At 36.3% G+C, this 16395-nt stretch overlaps 1 protein-coding gene across 2 annotated transcripts in view; it reads left to right on the top strand.

The window, feature by feature from the left end:
• Positions 1–1673: 1673 nt before the first annotated feature.
• Positions 1674–16395, top strand: part of LOC105387160 (hemicentin-2) — a 210069-nt gene continuing 195347 nt past the window's right edge. For both annotated transcript variants that reach the window (XM_038106441.2, XM_048627750.1), the window contains exon 1: positions 1674–2812. In XM_038106441.2, coding sequence (XP_037962369.1) covers positions 2797–2812 — 16 coding nt within the window. In that variant the 5' untranslated portion in view covers positions 1674–2796. The remainder of the gene's footprint in view (positions 2813–16395) is intronic.

The following is a 16395-nucleotide window of genomic DNA, read 5'->3' as shown; positions in this document are numbered from 1 at the left end:
ACCCTCTCGTCGGGTTATCTGCTCTTGTATTTCGGCGCGGTCTCGATATTCGCAATATTTGTATTTTCGGTTAAATATTACCAGCTGCTATTAGGCATTATATTTGTGTATACGATTATAAGTGGACATGTGATTTTGTGTGTGAGAACCTCAAGATTAAAACGGATTACTCAAGCATCGGGAGGGCCCTCCACGCCGAGCTTTGGACCTTGAACCATCACGTGAGCAAAAACCTATATAATATTTATTTTATTAAATATATTTATCCAACAACCTATATTGCTGCCTCAAAGTAAAGGGTAGTATAAATTATATTTTACTTATACATACCTACCTACTTACGATATCTACATTTGTTGCTTGCTATGAATGTTAAGTACCTACCTAATTGAATCATGTTATACAAACTTTCAAATAGATACCTACTAATAAACACAAGTTGTTAATTGTATATAAATTATAACGCAGAATGAAGGTGCTGCGCACAATCCTGCGAGGATTATTGTAGTATCTTTAAGCTTGTTTTTTCTTATGTATTTTACCTATAATTAAATAAATAATAAAAATAATATTATTCTACTCGTATTGGAATTTATTGCACAAAACACAAAAAGATCACCTTCATAGAATTAAAACTAACATAGACAATATGCATGATAACCTGATTATAGTTTAAAACCTACATTTAACCTGTGGGCTCCCGAAAGCGCTATATCGCGCGAGACACAATAGATTTTCATTTTGTCTGATTTCACGGGACTCAACTATTGGAGCTGATACCTTTCCTTTTACCTTCCATAAGGTCCTTAAGATTTGATACTATATTATAGATAATAACAGGGTGTTGAAAAAGTGTTATAGCATACAAAGTTGAGAATGATTCCAAGAGCCACTCCTATTCGGCTTAGTATACCTGTATAATGTATTACGTTACATTTATTCCATAATTAAACGAAAATACAACTGTTCACGAACCAAGATGTCTCCACGATAAGCAAACATCAAGACGTTGCACTGCTTGCAATCCATTTACTCTCCGTATGAAGGAGAAGCGGTTGCTTAATTAAAACCATGTTATTTTTCAATTACACGAGTAAACAATGGTAACAACATCTCGTATTTCATAGGTCAGGCAAATGAGCTAAGACCTGGGTTGAGCCTGTGAAGGTTCCACTTGATCCGGTTAAAATTAAAACGAGTTATATTTTCATATGCCGGATTTCTAGAAACGGTTTTCGCTAGATTTAGGTACGCGTGATTTAGGGTGCTCGCACACGACCGACTTTTTGTAGGACGTAAGTTCTTCCTCCTACAAAAAGTCGGTCACATATTGTGCATTCTATATATATCCTCCTGACACCTGGCATACATTTATACCTCTCGGGGTCAGGAGGTTATACACTCACAGTCAGAAAATCACCAAGTTATTCCTAAGCGGAAAAGGCTAGCTTAATGACGCCGTCTACAATATTGAATTACATTTAAAAGCTCACCAGAATATTACCAATTAAAAACATAAACATTTTGTTAAAATTTCCTATTAAATATTGTATTGTATTGTATTTGCACGTGAGTGTAATAGGTACCTACTTTTTTAAATATAGATATATTTCGTATGTTTCCTAGCACCTCTCCAGCACAAACGTATACATAATAAGACATTTATTCCAATTTATTAACATTAAAGCAATACAATATTTTAGCTGGTCCCAAGTCACCATAACGCGGAATTATTATAGCCTTGTCCAGGTCACCAGTTACAATTTTAGTGGAAGAACAAACAATGAAAAATTTGGAAGGGTTGGCGCGCACGCGAAAAAATATCCACTGGAATTTGATGCCCACTTTACAGACATGTTATTTTAGGATTGACCCAACTTATTGTTACGCAGATAAGGTTCAGTTTAGGTTGGAGGAAGGGTAAAGATAAGTTGGTAAGAGCGAGTATCAGCGGAGGTCGTTCCGGTTTCGTAGCGATGTAAAAACCTACGTAACTATTCTGGTTCGTTTGATGGTAATTGTGCAAAAATGCTGAACATTCTCAGTCAAGGTTTCCGTGAAGGAGTCGACGTAGAATACGGCCGCGTCTAGCCTAAACCGCCTTTTTATTTCAAGGACTCCAGACTATTTATTACGACGGTTTGCGTAAATCGATTATTAATTGGGCCATTACAATTCTTCAAGGAAACGCTAAGTGTTTCACATTTATTCCCAATGCCCGACCATTTGTTTGTAACACAAAATAAAAGGTACAAAAAAAACAAAACAACTCCCGCGAATTTAAATACAAAACGTACAACTGTCAGGGTGAATATTCAATTGCGAAAAATGATGAGCTTAATTCGGGAAAAGTTGCTTAAAATCACGAAGCACTAAATCATTCACGAGATACGTAATGTTGGGGCATAAAGATGTAATATTTAGGCTTAACAAAAAAAAAAACGAGTAGAAGCAGAATAGAAGATTTGAGCAAACTCCGTAATTCCGCTCCGTCCCACCGACATAAAATATGAAAGACTGAGCAAAATTCGGCCGCTTCCCTCGAGCGCGAACTCGGGCACGCTCGGGCATCATCGGCAACCCTCGGCCGCTCGTAGCAGCAGTGTAGCACCGGCCGTCCCGTAGCCACCACGTAGCGCTACGAGTTCACGCTACGCCATCCCGGACCTTCAATCAAAACCGTGATAGTGATTTTGTGAATACAATATTGCGTGTGAGACGAATCATATCGTGTTAATAGCAAGTTATGTGTGCATGTGTGCGTGCGGGCGTCCTGGCTGCTGATTGGTCTGTTTGATGGTGCAGAAAAATGGTAATAATGAAGTTTTATCCGAACGACGGCGTTTTGATTACCCGCCGATTGTGATGACTTAATTTTTCAGAGTCATTCGCTTCTAATTTTCATGGCGCCATTTATTAATTAAGGTGCTTTACGCTGGAATTTCAGGACGGTAAGAGGGTTTTCATAAATTATAAAAATACATTTTGAACGGATGTTTCATTACAGGTAAGAATTAAAAGCTTTAGTGTACGTGACATTTATAAATCGAGGATGTTGAAAACGAATTAAAATACACTGATACTGTTGATAAGAATCTTCTTTCTATATTTAGTGGCTCAAATTTATATATAATTAACCTTTTATACTACTACTTCTGTTTTTAAGTATTACACATAAGCTTTGTATCACATATTACGAAACAATTTATGATAATTATCTAAGAGTAGCAGTCATCGGCGTTAAATCGACGAATAAAGGCCATTTAAATTTAAATGGCTTTACCATAAATTTTATTTTGCCCGGCAATTGTCGAATGGTACAATATTTATAGCACCATTCAATTAAAATTGGAATTATTTAAGTACCGACAATCTTGATATTTTAACTTTAATTTATACCTGTTACATTAAGGTCCTGTTTCACAATGTTTGATGAAAGTTGTGTGATGAATTGATCATGATATTTTTATCTCACAAATAAATTTGTACCAGGAAACTGTGAAACGTGCTCTTTATCTATGTTAGTATTTCATGCGAAATACGCAGAAACATAGTCCACCAACCCACACTAGGCCAGCGTGGTGGACTAGGCCTAAACCCTTCCTTCATTGGAAGGAGACCCGTGCCCCAGCAGTGGGGTCGTGATGACACAGAAACACACACGCAAGACACAGACTAGATAGATTTCTAAGGATTTCCACTCTTGGCAGGTGGATTAGTGATAAAGAGAGACTCAGTAAGTACACACTCGAGCAATAAGAAAGTTCCGACGTTACATTAGCGATATGCCGACTATAACCGTTGTAGTTACTGATTGACGACTTTTTAAAGTCATACTTAGTAGAGTCAGCATAATGAAAACAGCACTAAGGTAGAATTTCACCAAACGCTAAACGTATTTAGTAGTCTGTCAAACGTCTGTCAGTTAGTACAAAATGTATTTATAATTTGACTTAAATAAAATTTTAAATACATTTAGCGTTTGGTAAAAGTGGCCCAAAAAGTAAGGGAAAAGTCGGCAAAGCGCTATTTCAGGCTACCAAATCATAAAAATACCGTCTGACATCTAGACGACCTAAAGATAAAAAATCAATACCATTGTACGAGTACACTAAATTCCTAAAATGCTGTTGGTTTCAAAAACATTAATATTTACATAGTGGCGTGCTGAGGTCATAAATTCATAATTGATAGACTATTATTCGATTGTTAATGTTTCGGAAAAAGTCAAGGTATTGTACATTATACCTACATTATTTATTGGGTTTATACACAAATTTTGTAATCTCATGAAAATCTGTTTAGTTGTGACTCGTGAAAGTTTTTGAATGATTCGGAGTTTACTTATAAATTTGGTGAGGTTACGTTCTATTTTATAATTCTTACAAAAACAAAACAACCTTAAGTACTATTAAAATATTAAAGAAGATAAGTGCCTCTCTCTTAATTTTTTTTTCTAATTTGCGAAGATATGCAAAATGGGTCGCTTACACAAACAGATTACACAATCCAATTTGAAAACGGAATCTGTCACGGAAAGCGCTTTACGCAGCATTCGTCTTGACTACATTAATCTTCCCAAAACTTCTGTTACTCATAAAATCAATTCCGAATGGCTTCGGAGAAAGCTATCTTCAACGTTTTGTTAGCCGAAGACGTTCGGGTTCACAGGGGGGTCACACTATATGACGAATTTTTGTTTCGGAGCTCTCCTGCGCGAGCTACGACACTACCTCGTTGCACGGTCCCCCTCTCACAGTAACAATGCTTCTGACAGGGGTCAGATTTCTCTGCCTTATACTGTACTGAGCAATGAAAAAGTTCCTGTGACATATGGAATGATAATGGCAGGTGAAACTTCGTTTCTCGTCATATAGAGGTCGGTTGAAGCCCGTGAAATCACGCTATCGGGAGCTGACAGGTTACACGAACCGATTGTACGACAGCACTCTCTCGTTCGTTCGGTTTTCGTCAATATAGAGTAACCTTCCTGCCCCGTGTCTTAATAAATTATTCTAGCTTGCGACTTTGGACTGACGGCTCTACATTATTTAGCTAGTTTAGGCCACATTCCTATCCATTTTAGTGACGAACGATGCAGTATTTTGTTGTTTCCACTAATTTCCAAGAGTCGTGGATTCCCTGAGTCATCCTCTTACGGAAAACTATACTGCTTTTGAAACACTTGTGTACAAACAGTTTATCCAATATAAATGACAATATTGGAACTACTATATGCCCGAAACTGAAATGAAAATTTCTAAATTCATTTTCCGTAGAAACTTTGTTGGTCACGTGACTTTTTTACTATGGAGAATATTTATTTTTTCGCGAATTTTGAAATTCTCATTTCAGTTTCGGGCTTAGATATAAAAAAAATTACATGCTGTACATGTAGGTTTCGGCTTAGTATACCCTTTTTGCAACATCCTGTATAGGGCCATGCAAAACTGATAAATTATTTAAAACATCTGAGCTCGATAAAAAGCTTGAGACCTTGTAATGGGGTGCCATAATCAATATTTTAAGAAGTATTCTGAATTCTATTGTGAAGTTATAAATTCCTCTTAAAAATAACAGCGATAGGGTTTTTCTGCATAGGTATTTTAAATACTTGTGAAATTTATTATAGTTAAATTGAATCGGCTATACTATAGAGTAAAATTTTATCAGTGATATTTTGGTTAACAGGAACAAAATATATGAGTACCAAACAACTTTTACAATGGGATCAACTCCGAAATTACAGACAATAAATGTTGTCTATTTTTTATTTAATTTTAGCTGTACAATAAAGTTATGCATTCTACATAATTCTTACCTACTAATAAACAAAAATGCTAACAACGGGAACGACCCTAAAAAAATAAAAATCACCCAGTATTTATAATATTAATTTTATAATTCAATATTTCCCTGTACACTTAAAATGTACGTCTCAAATACAAATTATTTCGAAATATAAATTTTATTGAACTAACCAAAACTGATAACGAAATTCCAGCTTAATTATTCTTTCCCTTCTTTTCCTTTCGTTATTTCAGTATTATTATCTTGATGAAAACCTGAAAACGTAGTATCTATTACGTTCTTTTCAACTGTATAACTTAGGAACTTTCGTTGAGTTCCCAACTTTCTTATCGCCTTTTTAGGGGCCCGCGGGAATTAATTCTATAAAACTACTTCATATTAAATAATAACAGTATATTTTGTTACTAGATAAGTAAACTTTTTTGCTTTTCGGAGTTATTTCCTACTTTTTAGTTTAAGCATTTCTTTACTTACAACCAGTGAAGCAAGTTCACATATTGTATATAATAATATTTATATAAAATATTATATGTATATATTATTCAAGTCTTCTTTAAAATATAGTTTTTCACGCAATTCATTTTGTTTAACATTGGTGATTCACACAAGTTAGCAATTCTAGACCTCTCGGATTTCAGAGTTTCAAATCTAGACTGTGCTTTGCTAAACACGACTCTATCTCCTTGCATTAAGGTTCACGATGGCACCGCTCTAAATCCCCAGTATTTGCCGGCACTCCAGCTTCAAGCAAATAACAACAATTAATCGAATTTCACTGCAACCACTTCGTCTCCAGCATGATTCACACACTGTTTAGTGCGAGTATAATAAAGTAAAAATCGTTAGTGCGTAAGTTCTTCTGCTCGATTAGTTGAGGTTTGATAGTTCGTCGAAAACTATAAAAGTTTCAGTTTTCTGACATACGAAGTGGCGCTTCTAGCGGAAACTATGATTAAACTTTTGACAGATAATGTATGCAGGTGACAGAAGAAAACCAAAACTTTTTTCGTTTAAATGTAAATTGCAAAACCCGTACTAGAGGCCCTGGAGTGACTATTATGGTTTCTAATTATAAAGAATTAATTATTATAATTAAATATGTCAGTAACTGATGCGACGAAGCTTATTTAAATAGCCAGTCCTATCACCACGATGGTGACAAGCCCTAACGTAAGGGTCACTTTTACGAAACGCTAAACGTATACATTTAAAATTGTATTTTCATAAAATTTTAGACGACTAAATACGTCACCGACAAGCTTTAGAAAATAATGTGTCAATCCATCGAACAATGAAACCTTTTTGCTGGCAGTACATTACCGTTGTAACCACAGACCTGTATTTGAATAGACAACGCTTGTCTCATTCCTTGTATAGAAACCAAGCGTGCCATTATTTTTATACCTACTGTCACGTCAGTCACGTCACTTGAACGATTTAGTTTAGGAACGTCCCTAATGACACTGCGCTAAAGGAAGATAATTTCACTCCCTTTTTACACGCGAAGTACATGCACTTGCGTTGTCTACTCAAATACAGGTCTGTGGTTGTAACACTCGTAAGGTGTTCAGAAATCAATGTTATTGCTTTAAGCTATAGCATAATTACGGTACTTCATTTGTCGGTCGTGGATTCCGTGCCAAAGACTATCAACGACTCTTTGTAATTATTTAGTGATTTCCTTTCACTACAGTGCTAGAGTGTTTCGGAGGTACAGTTTGATTAGTCCAAATTTAATGCAAGAACCAAAAAATACAAGTAGGTATTAATACAATTTATGTTTTTAAAATCAAATGAATTTTCAATAAAATATCCAATCTTCAGTAATTGTTTTTCACAGTTTTTTTAAACATATTTCACTCAGTCTTGTCCTATATTTGACGTTTAATTTTTTAGTTTATATAAACTTTACCTAAAATAGCATAGGGGTTAATTGCTTGCAGTAATGCACATCTGGCAACCCTAAACTTAGACACAATAATAATACACTGACATTATTCTAGTCATCTATATTATCAAATACAGTTGTATATTGATTCGAAATTACCCCCGATCTCTTGATATTGGGCGTTCTGATCACATTATTGGATTCTAGATACATATCTAGAATATAGATTGGTTGAATCAAAGGCTTTCCTGTATCAATATTCCATTAAACTGGATGATTGAGCCAATATTTCGGTTATCCTTACTGATAGGAGTTAGTTGTGAAGATATTTTTTGACATTGCAGTATGGAATATCAACATTTAAGGTTGAATATCATAAGGTTTAGGTATATAAGTAATACAGGGTGGGCCAGTGAAAAGTTTAAATTGAAAAAATTCACAGTAAAATCGGCATTCTTCCAAACGAGAATGGATATTTGTCAATACTCTTTTGCATATTGTTGGTATTGCCACCATCTCTTCCCTAATCTTTGCTTTTAATTCACGCAGCCTCCTTGGTTTATGGATGTACACACGGTGCTTTAGGTATCCACATAAAAAAAAACTACTGAGACAGGTCAGAGCTCCTGGGTGGCCAGGATATCGCCTCTCCGTGAAATCAGCTTTTCCGGGAAAATTTCTAGAACTACCAGCATGGACTCAATTGACGTGTAACAAGTGGTTTTGTCTTGCTGGAACCACGTTCTCGAATTGTAACCTCAAATTCCTATAGATTAGGGGACAGAAACACTCGTAACACTTCCTATGGCAATACCGAGGTCTCTATGCAACAAAATTTCTATTCTTGTTTGGAAGAATGCCGTAGTCGCGACGGTGGTCATATAAACAATATTATTATTTCAAAAAAAAAAACCCGACTTCTGACGTTATATTAAAAAAAGATTTTTTTTAATATTTCTTATAGTTTTTTTTTCTGTAAATTTTTTAAATTTAAACTTTTCACTGGCCCACTCTGTATATTGATACATGAGTTAAGTAACAGAATAATATTATACTCATGCTGTCGCGACTGAACGCTTGTATTAATGAGAAGACAGTGACACCCACTACTTTATTCCTCAGATAACATTTATGTGACCGTGAAAAATCTGCCATAATACTTATAAATTAACAGAAGTAGGTACCTCCTTAGGACAAAAGCAAGCTGTTGGTGTCAAAAAGGCAACCAATCAGCATACTGCGGCGTCTTTGCACATCAAAGAAGCATAAAACCCCAGTAAATGATTAATTCATCTAAACTTTAATTAGCTTCATTAACTAACCGACTGTAACTCCGCTATACAGCAGACATCTAGTTAATAGTGACGACGGCGACGTGAGTCCGTAATTTATTTAGAACAAAGTACCTAACTAGAAGGGCGTTTTAAAGACACAGCAGGGTTACTCTATACTGACGAAAAATAATCGACCAAGAGCTGTCGTGCAATCGGCTTGTTTAACACGAGATAAAATCGTGGCTCGCGCGACGAAACTTAGATTTTCGTTATACAGTGTGTTGCTTTTCGGACCCGACCAACTTTAAGGGTGGATTCTACGAGTAATTTCATCGAGAAATAAACCCCCATATGTGGGGTCAAATCTCAATATTCTAGAAATGGCGGCCATTTTAAAGTTGCTTTGAACTTTTTTATGCAACTTTTAAGCAGTTGTGGATATTTGTATCGGATAGAGATGAATTTTTGCGGATAAAAGCATTTTATTTCATGTCCGTAAGGCGTTTAAATCTCGAGACGTGATTTTCTAAAAGAAGAAAATCTAATTTAAGTTACTTAGACCCTCTCATTTGGGGGTTTTTTCTCGATGCAATTACTCGTAGTATAGAGTGACCCCTGGTTTGCTTAGTATTCCCCCCTAGCGCTGTGACGGCGTCTACTGATTACTGCGGATCGGTTCAGCTTTTGTTTCAGTGAAAGAGGTTTTATTTATAACTTGTTAAACGTGGCTGGTGTTCGATTTGGGAGGTTTAAACGAACGAAAGTACGTTAAAAACAGTCGGTAAAATTGCCGCTGACAGTTTGCTCTTTAAATACTTTGCTTTTTATTTGGATTGATAAATTATTATTTTATTTTATTATGTTTGTTCAGTATAGTTTTTTAAGTATAGCACATTCAGATTCATAAGTAGTAAGTATAAATAATAAATAAATATGTGGGGACATCTCACACACGGCCATCCGACCCCAAAGTAGATAAGTAAAACACTTTTATACCTTTCTTAACTCACAAACTGTTTATTAAAATTCACACATCCATAATAGTACGCTGGTTGTTTGATAAACTACAAAAGTATATATCAACTAATAACGCAGACCGTACTATAGGGGAATCTAGTCTACTAGTGATTGGTCGACAGTTAACCAACCAAGCCGCAGCATCCACCAATCCAAGCAAAGCTCTAGAAAAACCCAAAAATCTCACATTTTATATTTCTCCAACAAATCTGAGGAAAAGTAAGTCAAATAAAGCTTCTGAACTTTACGTCTGTCGCGTAAGAAGCATAATTGAATTAATGTAAATTTCAGTTTATTGCTGAAGGAGAGGGTAGTAAAACGTTTGAAGACTTCTTTGGGTATATAATCGTAACCTTACATTGGTTTAACCGTGATTTAGATGGGGTTAGAGATTCAACACCATAGAGGAAACTCAAAAGTACCTATAATCACGGGCTATGAAAAAGTTCCACTCACAAAATGCTGACACCAAACAACCCCAATTTTTTCAAACATTTGAAAAAACAAACACACAAAACACGCACTCACGCCTTGTACTAATGTTCTCCCTTGCGGGGTAGGCAGAGGTGCATTGCTGCACCCACTTTTCGCCAGAGTGTTATGTTAGTCCCAATGTAATAGGGGGCGGGCCTATTGCCATTTTACGGGCACATCCAAGACCCGAGAACAAATATCTGTGTTTAAACAAATATCTGCCCCAGCCGGGAATCGAACCCGGGACCATCGGCTCAGTAGTCAGGGTCACTAACCACTACGCCATTCGGTCGTCCAACATTTGATTTTAAATTTAAACAAAACATTAACGTTTTTAATTGACAATATCCTCATGCTCTGTTAAATGTACTTCAGTGTTGCAGAAGCGGTCATTAAGCTAGCCTTTTATGTTTAAAGAGTAATTTGGTGCTTTTCTGAGTGGAACCTTTTCATTGCCCGTGAGTGTATTTGTCGCTGATTCAAATAATGATTTCAAAATAACATAGCACATTTTAATATCCAGTAACGTTTTGTTGCACGCAAAACTTTCATGTATTTATTACATTCACTATTTTAAAAAGCACATTATTGTTGTAACATTTAGTTTGGAAGTCATTTTTGTTCTTAAAGTTTGGACATTGTTAGAAGTCTAAATATTTTTTTAAAATACTTAACAAAAACTAGGTATTAAGATAATATAATATAACCTAAAACGCAACTTTTAAGAGAAAAAAAAGTCGAATAGGAAACTTACTGTGGATCTGGATAGGCTGTCGTAGGTACCCCTCGTGAAAGGAGCTTTCCTGAGTGACGTATTAACCTAGTACATGACAACTAATCTGATTGGCTAATCATTAGGTACACTACGGTGCTATAGTACGCTAGTCCAGCGCTAGTGTTCGTACCGGGGCTCTAAAGCTGCGTACAGACCGTCCAAACGAACGCCAACGAATGGGTTTCGTTTACCGTCGTTGCTGCAATCTGCCCTGTATTATGTATGATAAATATCCATCGCTAGGCGTTCGTTGGGCGTTCGTTAGGCCGGTCTGTACGCAGCTTAAGAAGATCGTAGATTCAAAACAAAATCTTAGGTCCAAAATAAAATTAAAAGTATACCTACTCGAAAAAGTAAAATGGTTGGTCTCACATAAGTGAAAAAGTAAAGTGTCATAATATTTATGTATTACTCTTTGTTTAAGACGCATTTAGACACAAAACTTACGTTCCAGAAACTTATAACACTTCTGTTTTTTTGGCTGGGCTAAAACTTCTGTATCCAATAAAGCTGTGTATCCTCCTCACACAATGGCCATCACGATTAACTGAGACAAGGTTCTAAAAGGTTTTGCACGTGCTCGTACAGTCAGTTTCACAAGTGAAATGAAGAATGAAAAATGTTTAAAAAAAATAAAAATACGTTTGAATCCATAATTTAAAAATTACATCCGTTTCGATTTTAGAAGCGTAGTCGAGCTGGCTTCTGTCAATCGTAACCGATCACTGAGGTTAAGCAACAACTAGCACGGTCAGCCATTGGATGGGTGACCGAATTCAAGTAGTTCTTTTCTGGACCCTTCCGTGCTTCGGACGGCACGTAAAGCTGTGGGTCCCGGTTGCTGCTTCGGCAGCAGTCGTTAAGCCTAGTCAGAGGCCTTCGGGCAGCTGGAAAACACCTGACAGTCGGATTACCCTCTTATCCGATCACTTCAGTACGTTGTACTCATTAAAAAACGGCGATACGGGTCGCGAGTCGCGACGTCTATCACGTGAGTACAAATGTACAGCGAAAAGCGGGTGACTCGCTTGCGAGGCACCTCTGACTACCCCTTCGGAGATTACAGTCGTGAACATATGTATGTATCTGATTCGGCTAAACTGTTTAAAAATATAAATATTGATGTATTCTCCTTCTATCGAGCATAACAACACAGATGACAAAATTCTCCATAAAAACCATTACTTCATGCGGTCTTTATTTTCATATTTTGTAATATGAAATAATGTACTTACCCAACTGCCGAAGGAGGATGGTAATGTTTTTTTATTATATTGTAGGTATATACTTTTTCATACAATTTTAACGTTTTCAAACTGACTGTACCAGAGTCCCATCCAGGTTGAAAGGCCAAAGGTCGCGCGTTATGCATCACAAAGAGGCAAAGTATTCTGTAACTGGGCCTTTGCTTTGCCTCAGGGAAAAAACGAATTCGTTTAAATTTCATTTCATTATTTTTATATATATTTTTTGTGCTGGTACATGATTGGCAGTGGCTTTTATAAAAACAGGGAAAAAAAAGATGTCAAACTCAGGAAACGCGTAGAGTTTGTGTACAAAAAAAATATTTTTTTATGTGTAAAAAGAATTGAAATTTTTGCCGATTAGAAAAAAATATCAATTTACTAAACTTAGATACGTATTAGGCTCTTTTTACACAGCAGCCGGTTTCCGACCGGAAGTGAAATTCCTTCGTAAGTAATGTAAATTTTACGATCTAACTTTGGTAATTTACTCAGACTATACGAAGATAAGACCAAGTAATATGTTAACAAAGGGTAGCGCAAAAACGAGAGCATATACGGGATGTTCGGTAAATTGTCCGACATAGTAATGTAGAATAAGGTGTAAGAAATTACTAAACATTACATTAGACTACAGCATGCCGATTAAGATTTTTTGTATTCTTAAAATAACTAGTTACCTATACACTCACGAGCAATGAAAAAATTCATAGGTCATATATGACATATGCATTGTAAGTCAATCTATTTTTATGGGTAAACGGTCGTTTAACGTGCCTGTAGTACCTAGCTTAGCTCCCAAAGAAATAAACCATATTTTTTTTTAGATTAAAAATATATTTAAGTATTCCTAACATCGCTTTTGCAGATGGGATAATAGTGTATTTTTAAACTAAGTAAGTAGTATCATAAACACTGTATCTAACATCAGGATTATGCAATGGCGTGCAAAATATTCAGGTCACTTAACATTTGTAAATTTGAAACCATTTGGGGTTACCCTTAAAAGGTGAAAGGATCCTCAAGATAAGCAAAGATAACTACATGTCGTTCAAAAAGGGACCAACAAACTTTTTGAAGAAATAAATTAACTGCGTTTGGGTTAAAATTTCTGTCCTTTTTCGGAAGGTATTATGCTTAGAGAGGATTAACATCTAAATTGTTAATGATTTACCCTTTCGTTTCGTGTTGGGTATCACTTGCTTTATTCCGTTTTGTTTTTTTGTTAAAATATTACAGAATTAATCTGTGCGGTCGCGATTTCTTATCTCTTTATGAAGTCCCAAAGGTTTATTAAAGGTATGCAAATCATGGGAAAAAGAGAGTAAATTATTCTGCTATATTTGTTGTTCGGTCTTTTTAACATGTAGGTGACAAATACTAGAGCTCTTCTATGGTTGTCACCGTGGTGACAACTTTTTGCTAATCTGCCGCAGAGCCACCACCTTAGAATCTGATAAGCATGAAAGTTATGATTTTTTTTTCAATGGGGAGAAAAATTAAAAGCTAATTACAGATGGCGCCTTAGGCGACTGTGCCTAATTCCCCAGTTCTGATTGGTTGGTTCAGTCGCCATTTTTTCTCCCCAACAATGTAATTGGTCAGAATCAAAAAGGCACACTCGCTGGTGCTGCCAAAGTTTCACTTAGTTTTCTTCCCCATTGGCGACGCTAGTTGGCCGTACACTTCATCGTAAAATTTTACAATGTAAATCAACGTAAAAGGCATGAAAAAATCACAATGATCACGAGCTCTATCTAAACTCCGTAATCCCTTTGCGAGTATCATTATAAGCAACAAGGTGCCAATTTCCCCGTCAGTATTTGTACTACAAGTAATTTACACTGTCGTTACCTCCTCGGGGAAAATGGCAATTTCAGGGTGGAAAAATGTCCATTTAGGAAATTTGTGAGAAAAGATCTGAAAGGGTGATTAGTCCCGTAATCCCAGCTCATCATTTAGAATTTTTACAACGCGTTTTTTTTAGTATATAATTTTAGGTTGAATAGGTTCTGGGAAGGTGGAAATTAGGTTTTTATAGAGGAATTCACATTTTTTCCCCGATTCTCCTGCAGTTTAACTGGTCTAAAATCCTAGCAGCAATAGGTCAGCGTTTTTATCCACTTATTGGAGCCAAAAAAAATTGTGTAATTTATTTATTAAATGAATTTACAAATGATAATAATAAGTTTAGTTCCCCAAAATACTCTTCAATTACTTTCCATATCTACACTCAAAAGTAATCCTAGTTGCTAAGGTGTTTCTTTGTGAATACGGCGAACCCATCAATCTTCACCGAATAAACCCGAAAACGTTAAATTTGATGATTCGGTAAAAATGTAGTATTATAAGTTGTGCGTCTAATGCGCTATGAATAGTGAATAAATCATCTCTTAAGTGGAGGATAGACCGGGAAGGGTCAGTTGTTTTTTTTTATCCTGTGTTGGTGAAAGGATTTTGTAATCTGACGATACGTGTGAGAGGTTACTACGAAAATTTGACAAAATTATTTGGAGTCAAATTCAATAAAGAATGAGTTTTTTCTATCTGGACCATTGTATATTCGTATATCTTTCTTCTTTGCATAATAATTTATCACAGATTGTATACAGCTGTAGGTATTATGATTCTCCCATCGTGTGATGCCCGTCTTCTACTATTATACAGGCTGTTGTAAAAAGTGCCAACTAAGCCGAAAGCGGATGTTGCAAAAAGACTCTGGAGGTCAGTCTAAACATCTTTTGTTCGAACAAATTTGCCAACCCAACGCTTTTGCAACACTCTGTAGGTATAATATTATTCTCTTTATTCACGGGTGTGACACTAGTACTTCACCGTCTTCGGAAGTTGCAAAGATGCGGGAAAGATGAACAATGTCGGGTGAAGGAGAGTTGACCTGTGGCAGTGCCTCCTTAGCCGCTGGCAGACGGCCAGGCTTGTTGGCCACCAGGGGTTACTCTATACTGACAAATAACGAACGCGTTTAATACCATATACGAATGTTGCAAAAAGGGTATACTAAGCCGAAAGGGAATGACTCAGGGGGTCATTCTGAACAACTTGTGTTCTACGAGTTTTAGAAATTCGAAAAAGAAAATATTTGTTCTCCATAGTAAAAAAGTCACGTGGCCAACAAAGTTTCTATGGAAAGAGAAATATTTTTTCCGTGAATTTTCAAAACTCGTAGAATCGTAGAGTACCCTGTAGAGTCGTGGTTCGCGCGGCATCGTTCCGAAACTTAGTTTTTCGTCTTATAGAGTATAGAGAGACCCCCAGGTTATGAATGCAGACGACAAAATCTTTGTATGAAACTATGTGAATTTAGTTAGTACTGTTATATAGGTTGGGAGCCGAAGTGGAAGGTATGCGTCCACTTTTCGGCATCGTAATCGCAATCAAAAGCACAAGTGCGTCCACTTCATTTTAAAATAGGTTGTGATAACCACATATGTACCTATATTAACATCATGGTAGTTGTTATATATAACCAGAATACCTACGAAATATTTCTTTGTATCAACTTTAATAATTTTAGAACCCCTTGCAAAGCCACTAGACGTTCCAAAAAACTTTTCCGCATAAAAATTGGCAATAGAATTGTGAGGGTAGCGCCGCCACTGCCAATTTATTCATGTGTCAAGTAAAAAAAACACACGCAAAAAAGCCTGATAAAAGATCGGACGCGAAACTGGAAAAGAAAAACATTTGGGATCCCGTTTTGTTTGTCGTTGACGTTTAGGCAGCAGACTTTTGTTGTCGCGATGAAAACAGATGACAAATCGATTTTGTAAATTACGTCTTTCAAAATAAGAAGTGAATTCAAAATGGCGTCACTTTTGACATTTGAAAGAATGCAGTCTAAGGGCAAGAGCACACGATACGTTGCGGCAGCGGTGCGGCGCCGGAGCGGTG

The sequence above is a fragment of the Plutella xylostella genome, chromosome 19 (assembly GCF_932276165.1).
Source record: "Plutella xylostella chromosome 19, ilPluXylo3.1, whole genome shotgun sequence".
NCBI lineage: Eukaryota > Metazoa > Arthropoda > Insecta > Lepidoptera > Plutellidae > Plutella > Plutella xylostella.
This window is presented reverse-complemented; position numbering and strand designations above follow the sequence as displayed.